The 10,587-nt window shown below is 33.4% G+C and overlaps 1 protein-coding gene across 2 annotated transcripts; it reads right to left on the bottom strand.

Moving 5' to 3' along the window:
• Positions 1–3,766: 3,766 nt before the first annotated feature.
• On the bottom strand, positions 3,767–10,339 carry LOC111394691 (BRASSINOSTEROID INSENSITIVE 1-associated receptor kinase 1-like). Of its 2 annotated transcripts, none has more exons than XM_023020634.1 (11): positions 9,798–10,339; positions 9,230–9,362; positions 9,060–9,131; positions 8,075–8,206; positions 7,531–7,602; positions 7,365–7,436; positions 7,195–7,277; positions 6,564–6,695; positions 6,141–6,482; positions 4,673–5,067; positions 3,767–4,360 (listed from the first exon to the last, which is right to left on the bottom strand). In XM_023020634.1, exons 1-11 carry the CDS (start codon positions 9,895–9,897, stop codon positions 4,043–4,045), a joined length of 1,851 nt encoding a protein of 616 aa, XP_022876402.1. In that variant the 5' UTR covers positions 9,898–10,339; the 3' UTR covers positions 3,767–4,042. The 2 variants fall into 2 exon arrangements, with proteins under 2 accessions (XP_022876402.1, XP_022876401.1); XM_023020633.1 differs by having other exon boundaries at positions 8,075–8,218.
• Positions 10,340–10,587: the final 248 nt, after the last annotated feature.

Consider the following 10,587-nt stretch of genomic DNA (forward strand, 5'->3'; position numbering starts at 1 on the left):
TATTTCGGGTCATGCCATGTTATATTTTGCGTCATTGATTCGTATTAGACCAACTACATATTATCAATATTTACCTTTGCAACGAACATTTGGTTTAAAAACTTGATATTTCTCACATATGATTTTTTTATTGTGCTGTCCAAGTCCCATTTCACCTCACAACGTACTAAAATGAGTCATCAATGAAAACTTGAGATTATGTGGGATTTAATACATTATCTATTATTAAGTATCTTGAATCTTTAATGGGTAATTTATTTATTGCACATTTTGTAGATTGTAACTTTTCCAACTTTGGGAGGGGAAAAACAACATCCTATAAAACAAAATGAAATTTATTGGAATGAAACAACTTTGTCTTACTTTGATCTCCGCATCAATCATTGTAAGCAAGAGGTTAAAAAAAATTGTTCATTTGCAAAGAGTTGTAAATCAATTACTTGATATATTTGTTAACATAAGAAAAGTGACAAAATCATATATTCTAGTAGAAAATATTATAGCAAAAATTAATGTCCCTGAATGACAATCTGCTGTAGCAAATGAATCTCAAATATGCCAGAAGAGTGATCGACATATTGGTTCAAAATACTCTGTACCTTGAAAGAGAATAGTACAAGAAAAAATTCGACCAAAAATTTCGGAAGAAGTAATGTTAGAAAAAATTGATCAAACAAATATTGAAAATGTGAACCCTGAAGAATCACAAGTGTTCAAAAATAATGAGACTTCAATAAATTATATGTTATTTCATAAATTATGGGAACGATATAATTTTGTTATAAACAATACTTTCGCCTTTAACATGGCTCTTGATATTATATAACATGAGAATCTTGAACCACAGTCAATTAAAAATTGTCAAAATAGAAATGATTGACCAAAATGGAAAGAATTCATATAAGCGGAGTTAAATTCTTAAGAGAAACAAAAAGTGTTTAGACCTCTAGTTTGAGCACCTGAAAATGCAATCCCTATAGGATACAAATAGTTTTTTGTACGAAAATAATGAAATTACAATATACAAAGCTCGAATCGTAACTCAAGGTTTCTCACAAAGACCAAGTTACGAGGAAATATATTTTTCCGTAATGAACACTATCACTTTTATATTCTTAATTAGTTTGACTGTATCATAAAAGTTTGATATACGTCTTCTAGATATAGTAACTACTTAGTTGTACGATTCACTTGATAGTGACATATAATGAAAGTCCCCAAAGGACTTTAAGGTGACAGGAACAAACGATATATGCCCCAAAACCATGTCCTCAATTAAATTACAAAGATCATCATATAGATTGAAACAATTCGGATGCATGTGGCATAATCGCTTTAGCGAATATTTGTTAAAAGAGGGTTATTTTATAAAGAAAACAATTATTGAATTTACAATTGTGGCAATATATGTTAATGACTTAAATTTAATTGAAACTTCTGAAGAGCTAAACAAAACTGTATATTATTTGAAAAATGAATTTGAGATGAAAGATCTGGGAAAAACTAAATTCTAACTCGAGATACAAATTGAACATTTTTCAGTAAGATTATTTGTTTATAAATCTATTTATACAAAAAAGTCTTAAAGTGATTTTATATGGATAATGCACATTTATTAACGTCATCTATGATTGTTCGATCACTTGATGTGAAAGAAAATCCATTTCGTCCACTTGAGAATGAAGAAAATATTTTTGATCCTGAAGTATCATATCTTAGTGCAATTGGAGCATTAACTTATCTTGCGAATTATAATAGATCTAACTTATCTTTTTCTGTCTTCTTGCAAGATATAATTCTACACCAACTCACAGACGTTGGAATAGTGTTGAACATTTTTTTATAATCTAAAGGGCACTATTGATTTGTGATTATTTTATTATCAAAAGTCGAAATCTGATTTGATGGAATATGCAGATGCAGGTTATCTCTTTGACCGAAATAAAGCTAATTTACAAATAGAATATGTGTTTACACATGGAAGAACAATTATCATGGAAATCAGTGAAACAATTCTTGATAGCAGCATTGTCAAATCATTTTGAAATTAATGCAATACATGAAGCATGACGAGAATGTATATAATTGAGGAGCATGACCCATCATATTCAAGCATCACGTGGATTAACTTCAACTAAAGATAGTCCAATAATTTTATATGAAAATAATGCAGTTTGTATTGCACAACTCAAAAGATGTTATATTAAATGTGACAGGACAAAGCATATTTTCTTTAAAAAAAATAAAAATCTAATACTTGAGTTTCAAAAAAATGGCGACATCAATATTCAACAAATTCGCTCAAGTGACAATATAGTCGATTTATTCACAAAAGCACTGTTGACATCGACATTCAAGAAATTAGTTCACAAGATTGTAATGTGTTGACTGAAAGATTTTCAGTGATCAACATGAGAGGGAGTAGTTATACTCTTTTTCCTTTACATAGACTTTATCCCATTGGGTTTTCCTAACAATGTTTTAATGAGATAGCATTTGTTTTTAATACTCCAAAGTAACTGTACTAGTTTTCCTTCGTTTGATTTTTTTCCATTGATTTTTTGTCAAACGAGATTTTAACAAAACATATATTTTGTAATTTGTCATTCAAAGAGGAGTGTTGGTAAATTTATTATTGAATGACAATTGTACCCTTACATTCCTAAAAATTATTACCGTTGTATCACTGATTCTTAAGTATAAATATAGGGTTTTTGTTCTTAATAAAACACACAAAAATTTATTGACTTTCATTCTCTCTCTCTCTCTCTCTCTCTCTCTTTTCATAACATAAAGACCATTTTGTACCTTTTTAAATTGGTCAAATTTTAATCAATGTGTGATTTATGGTTCAATTAACGAGTTTGTTTCTACCGAATCGAGATCTCGCACTAGATATAAATTTAAAAGTTTGAGACTTTAGAGACATAAATTTTGGATCTTTTGAGACCTTAAAATTGTCCTCCTTAAATTAAGTAGGTACATTCCTTACAAGCCTTTAATGGCCAGTTTGGACGACAATGGACAACGACCACTCTTTTAAAGGAAAACATTCAGTTAGGGTAACCAATATAAAATTCAAGTATGAATACAATAAAGACGAAAAATGCAAAAAAGTCGATGGAATTTAGGTTCCTTTCCAAAACTATTTTAGTTCATATAATTTAAAAAATGATCCTTTAGTAAAAAGTTATAAAAAGTAGCTATATGTCAAATTGTGGGGAAATTTTCTCCAATTTCCTAATTGGAGAATGAGTAGACGTGGAACTTTTTGTTTCGACTTTCATTTTGATGAACAACATCTTGAGTTGAGCGTCTTGATAATGAATGATGTTCTTATGTTACTAGAATTGCGGATTCAGATATTCTTTAAGCGATTAAACTCCCAATATCTCGATGCATATCAAAAATAAAGAGCTTATTGTTTTGTACGAGGAAAAAACATTAATTTTCCATCGTATCTGGTGGTGTTTTTGTGTTTTGATCTTATAATTCTATAACATTATTGTGATTAGATATTCTCAATTGCCACAAATGCTACACTAGCCTCGTTATGTAGTATCTAAGCAATCACTACTAGGTGGAATTGAACTATAGTATAAATAAAATTTAACCTTTTTTTTCTTATTTAACGAAGTCTGTCTAATCACATCGAATACTATCCACCAAACATGCACTTAAAAAGAGCAAAGTTGGGACTTGAATCTCCTACAAAATAGAGGGAAAATATAAGTTTTCAAGAATAAAAAAGCAAGTGATTCGTCGGTTGTGGCAATTCTGATTATTTTTTTTATGCTTTCACTATTCAATACGTAAAAAGAAATGTACATTGACAGAGACTTCCAAAGCCATTTCTGCTGCTTGCACAAGAAAATGTCAAGTGGTGACCTACAAACATCCCTGCGTCATCAGAATTCCGAAACATGAAATAAACTGGAACCTGAACAAAAATCGAAAAATATATTATCATTTACAAAGAAGACAATTATCAATCAAATTCAGAGGGCCTCCATGAGTTTTATATATGTTTGATCATTGAAGATTATCTTGGTCCGGATAACTCATCTGGTAGGACATTGGAAGTCGAGACAGGATTTGCCCAGCCAGTATTCGGGTGGTAGATGGGATTTAACTCTTGTCGTAAAATTTCTTCCTTCTGCCACTCATCCCACTTCTCAGCCAAGCCATCGCCTTCAAGCATCCTGACAACATCCGACATCTTGGGACGCTCCGTAGGATAACTTTGTGTGCAAAGCAAAGCCATTTGAATTAGCTGCTCCACCTCTTCCTCAATATAATTGCCCTGGAGGTCTGCATCGACTAAAGTTTCCAACTTTTTCTGCTTCAGAAGTTCCTTGACCTGAAATCAAAGTCCAAAGTAAATGAAATAATAAGTCCAATAGGGAAAGCATGCAAAAACACAAGTGCACATTTTGTTTGGCAGTATTAAACAAGATTCAACAATATTATGAATAATATTTAAGCGTCTTTTCTTCCTTGATAATGTCCAATCCTGTATAGGCCATAAAGGACTAGGGATGGATTTTAGGTACGCAATAATGGAGCAATGTAATTTTTATCATCTATATCAAGGTTCGAAGTTAAAGACTACACAAGAATCTCTTATTATCTAATTGAAGGATGTGCAAAAGGGGAAAATGATAGTGCTCACCCAATCCAGTAACATCACATCATCGTCATTAGCAAGACGAGCCAGATCGAAAGCTCTCTGCCCAGTAATGAGCTCAAGAAGCATGACTCCATATCCAAAAACATCAGTTTTCTCGGAAGATTTACCGGTGGAGAGGTACTCGGGAGCTATATGACCAATTGTGCCACGTACAGCCGTGGTAACATGAGTATCCTTGTAGTCCATGAGTTTGGCCAGCCCAAAGTCACCAACAACTGCTTCAAAGTCTTCATCCAACAATATGTTTGCAGCTTTGACATCACGGTGAATAATCTTAGGATCACAATGATCATGCAAGTAAGCAAGCCCCCTTGCAGCTCCCAATGCTATACGCCTTCTAATTGTCCAATCAAGTGGAGGCTGTGATTCAGATCGTTCTATAATAATCCATTAATAAGCTATTAGAACATAAATAACAATATAAAATTAGAAGTAGAGCCTTTCCAGATACTACACTGTCAAATATCAACATGGAAAGTTCACGTTCAGCCACATTATTAGCTCCATATCACATAATGTGATATTAATTAAAAAATTTTGATTAAAACACAACCACATTTGCCGTGACTCTAATGGACGACTTTTTGCCATCCACCAACACCAATATCATTATCAAACCAAAGACATCTAAATGTCTTTTTTACTAAATCATCATGATAACTGGTCTTTCCTTCCATGCGTGCTCTCTCTCTCTCTCTCTCTTTCACACACACACACACATCTGCTTGTCAGCTTGGTTGATGTTAATCATTGTGATATGATATAAACGGGAAAGGGTTGATGGTGGCAAAAGCAGAAGAAAATTCATATTGATAAGAAGAAAATTCAAACGGAACAAAAGGAAATTAACTTGGACTGAGAGAAAAAGAAAAAAAGAACAAGTAATGAATGCGAGGTGTGTGCCCAAGATTAGTACCCTTTCCATATCAACAATATTGGTCAAAACAAAGAGACATCTTATTAGTTGAAATTTGTTGCAAGTGTGAAAGGGAATTGAGACTTTGGATTCACCCCTTTGCTGCATATTACGCCAAAGGAAGTGATCACTAGCATAGCTTAAATTATAACTTAAGCTGGTCAAAATACTTTTTATCCACATTTTGTAGGATTCACAGCTTGTAAGCACTACATACACCACAATGAATTAACTTTAATTAAATTTTAGTTAGCATCTCATGTAAAGAATTTCTTAGTACTCTAGATCAAGGTCTCAATATTACATTATTTTCCAGATTAAGGTTAGAGTATTATTTCCACTTTCAAATCTCTGTAGTCCTCATAAATCAAATTGTGTTTCTACAAATGTCATGCTTATAAATATTTCATTGCTTAAACTAAAGAACATACTCTTGAACTGTAACATTATTATCAGCAAGCAACATTTATGCACAGAACATGTATATGTGACTCAGTCAAATAAAGAACATACAAAAATGATAAAAAGCTGTACCTCTTAAGCATGATGCTACACTTCCATTAGCCATGTAGGGGTAAACAAGCAATCGTTCTGTAGGTGTCATGCAAAAGCCACGTAACCGAAGTAAATTTCGATGCACAGCCATGCTGATCATTTCTACTTCAGTTTGAAACTGAAGCTCTCCACCTTGTGTACGTTCTTCTTTTAATCTTTTAACTGCTACAAGACGACCATCAGCCAACCGGCCTTTATAAACTTTGCCAAATCCACCCCTGCCAAGAACATTTTTGTTGCTAAAATTATCCGTTGCAACTTGGAGTTCACGTAAAGAAAATCTTTTGAGCTGCCCTAGATGGACTTCTGGATCCTCCTCAGCTGCCAATGAATAGAAGATAATTATGAACACATTGTACACGATAGTCATGATAAACTAAAGCCTTCTTTAGGTCCACTAACCAGGAACATCAAAGAAATGAAGAGGTTGCTTCCTTCGTCGATACCAAGCAAGCGCTATTGCAGGACCAGCAAAGAGAAGAGCCGCTCCAGCAGCAACTCCTCCTGCAATGGCCCCAGTTGCACTGTTGCCAACTGCAGCAGTAATCAAGTGAGAAGTCTGTGCAACTCAAACTACTAATTAAATGGTGAAGTGTTATATATATAAAAAGAAACTCAAACTACTAATTAAATGGTGAAGTATATATATATATATATATATATATCTTGACCTTATCAGTCCCAGAGTCCAAAAAAATTTTCAACGCATACAAAATAAAAAAAAAAATGTGATGAGCCATTTGATGAGCATAAAAATATGATAAAATTCTATGGTTCGAAAAATAGGAGAACAAAATTATTATATATATGGTCCGGAGATCACATTAAATGGAAATACAAAAAGTAGTCAGTAACCATTTTATATATTCCCGCTAGTTAATGAGAGAGCATTTCCAACTTCTAATCTCTCTTATGCTCATATTCACTAGGTCATACGAGCAAGGCTTATCTTCTTAATATGCTATTGCCATGAGCTGGGCAAGGAAAAGAAATTATTCTGGAAAAAAGGACATAATATAAATAATTAACGAACCTCGCGATGAAGATGGGTTTTTCGGTTGAAGTGGAGGTGATGGAGATACGGGAGCAGGTAACAGGTTAGGATTATTTTTGAAACTGGAAGATAGGAACTCAACAGTCAGTACAAGACCTCGATGAGTGACTTAGTCTAACATGGAGAAGACAGAAGTAATTGCACTGAACCTGATAGGTGTGAAAAGTTGAAAGGAGCCATTGATTGGAGTTGGCCCTGATAAATTGTTATTTGACAGATCACTGTATTTATACATGAAAATGATTATGTCTGCCAAAAAAAAGAAGCAAAGAAAACCACCAGTGATAAAAGAAAATCTATTAATCCTCTACTTACAGGACTTGAAGTGTAGCGACATTGGTCAGAGGCATAGGAATAGTTCCAGTCAAAGTGTTATTGTTGAGCCTCCTATGTAGTCAATAAACACACACAATTAGGTTTTGAAGAATCTGAGCAATTAATTACATAAAAAAAAGGTTTATCCAAAGTAATCTGAAAGTTTCTCAATAATTAGTAATGAACCTAATCAGAGGGAGTTGATGCACTAATACCTTCTTCATATATAGTTTGTCTATTGGGCATTAATATTGTAGGAGCTGAAAGATTCAAGCATTGTCCAATTTTTCACTTGGTAAATTGTAGGGGGCATGATAATTGTAGCAATTCTCAAGAGACAGAGAACAAAATTATTTTCAAACAAGAGAAAAATATAGGAAAAACAATTAAGAATTCTACACAATGTTCATACTGAGGCTTTCATAAACAACTATCTAGGCCCAATTTATCACTTTTCTCTAAATGGCAAAAACTTCAATTAAAGAAAAGGAAAGAGACCAAAAAAATATATTTTTATAAGAAACCAAAAGGCCGTATCACGTACAGGAAACGTAATCTCTGAAGCTGGCCCAGGGTCGTGGGGATGGGACCACTTAAATTGTTCACGTAAAGATCCAAGCTCACCAAGTTTGTTAAGTTCCCAAGATCATTTGGAATTCTTCCACTTATGTTGTTACTGTAAAGTTCCCTGCCATATACATATCAAAAAAAATAAAAAATAAAAAGGAGACATACACAAAGGTTAAGATGATAATATGTAAATTAAGCCCTTGTTTGAGCCCCTTTTTTGGGGTAAAAAGAATTTGGAATAGTGATTTTTTTGGAGAAAATGAGTTTTGGAAAAATAGGGCTCAAAAAAGGGCTAAATATCACCAATGAAAAGAGCAGTTTGCAAAAATTATTGGTGCAGAGAAATAGACATGTATTTAAGGTCTCTCAAATGTCTAATATGTGATATTCAGACAGCAGATCAATGAATAAAATACTTTAACAGCATTGCAGTTTACAAAAACAAATAAACTTCTAAATATATAATTAAAGCAATGTTATCACTTGTCCTTTGCATCATCATTTGAGGAAAGGGAAAAACGCTGGAAATTAACCCTTTTTTGCCCTTTTTTTTCAGTAATACGGTGATTAAGGAATGTAAAACGTCAGTGAAGGGAAAAAAATATGATCTTTGAGTAAACGAATTAAAAACAAACCAAATATTAATAGCTTTCAAAATATTGAACATATAATTTTCCACGGAACCTCACAGTACAGTCGGCATCTAAATAGGATATTGATATGTCCTTTTGAGGGAAATTTTGGAACAATGAACAAGATGTGTCCTCAACAGTTCATATTCTGCTTTTGGACCATCAACAGAAAATATAAGAAATATTCAAAGATTTCATCGCTCATCTGTAGGTCGAAAAATATTTAATGTGAATCCCTAGTAAGGTGATACAGATAAGAGTGTAAACAAATCAACAAGAAAGTAGTGGGAAAATGCGAATGACGTGATTATGTTTTGCATGACTTACAAGTACTGCAAATTCGGGAGTGAACCAAGCTGCGGAACAAGTTGACCGGACAAATTTGCATTTCCGAGATCACTGAGCACACACAAAAATAATTTCCATAATTGGAGGATCGTGTTAATACTAAAATGCAACTCGTGTAGCTAATTATGGAAAGGACAAAGCAGTCTCACACTCTAGTAACACTATTGTCATTACTGCATGTAACATGAAACCAAGTGCAAGGATTGACAAGTGTAGAATCCCAGCTCTGAAGAACGTTGTTAGGATCTGCCAAGTTTGTCTTAAAAGCATTCAAGGCATCGCCTGTCGCACACAAATCAATTAGCAATTATCGAGGATCATTTACTTTACAAATTTAAGTTAAGCTACTACCGAACAAATCTACACATTTATTTGCAAAGCCAACAAAATATGAGTGCCACATAAATGTTTTTTCTTCATTGCTACATTGGTCAAGTCAAGTCAACAGTTAAACTTTCCTGTGAACAGAACAAAAAAGGAGAAAATTTTCCAAAGTTACAGCTAATATAAAACGGTTAGCTTCAAAATAAATCCTAACGAATCCCCCAGCTTTGTAAACAGAAACTTAATGGGTCTATAGTCTGTGATTTTAGTTTATAATAAACAAGAAACATGCTTGAAACACATCAATTACAATACAGTCAAACTCAGCTCAAGTAAAAACGCAATTGAAGCATAAAAATCACTTCAGTTGAAATACAAAACAGAAGAACAGACCTTCAGCGTTGGCAGAAACCAGTGAAATTTGCGAAATCCCGAAAATTAAGAAGAGAAACCCCAAGATTGTGATCGTAAATACCGACCGCTCCATTATCATTTCACCTCAACCTATCACTTAAAAGCCTAGATTCTCCATTAAAAACCTATATGTTTCACCACTACTCTACTAAACTAATGCTAAACAACCACCGACCACCTAAAAACCTACAGAAAAAGTCAATCTTAGCCACAATAACTCGAAACCCTAATCCAAAACTCGATCTCAAATCAATCTGAAGAAGTTAAAATCACGAGTCAAAGAAATAGTAATTCCTTAGCAGAAGGGGGAAAATGGACATTAAAACAATAATTATGTCAATTATTTGCGGAAATTGAGCATGCAAGTGGAGAATTAAAGAGGGATTTTTCTGGTAATATTGATTTGTTCGAGTATATACCCTATTATTATTGACGGGTTGAGTGTTCAACGGTTAGTGAAATGGAATCGTGTGAAGTCGTTGCAGAGGAAGAGACGCTTAGTCAAAAATCTCTCTCTCCCTATCTCTCTACTTTACTTTCTCTACGTAGAGCCCATATTGAATTGAGACCAACTGGAATTTATGTGTTCTTTAGGCCCTGTTTGTTACACATCAATGTAAAAATAAGAATGAAAAATATAGTCATTACGAACTCCACACAAGAAATAGAAAGTCAAATATAATAGCTTGATGTGATGGATAACGATCATATTTTTCATTTCAATTGATATATAATGAGAAACAAACTGGGGCTTCTTAATGGCAACCAG

Source organism: Olea europaea, chromosome 5 (genome assembly GCF_002742605.1).
Source record: "Olea europaea var. sylvestris chromosome 5, O_europaea_v1, whole genome shotgun sequence".
Lineage (NCBI taxonomy): Eukaryota > Viridiplantae > Streptophyta > Magnoliopsida > Lamiales > Oleaceae > Olea > Olea europaea.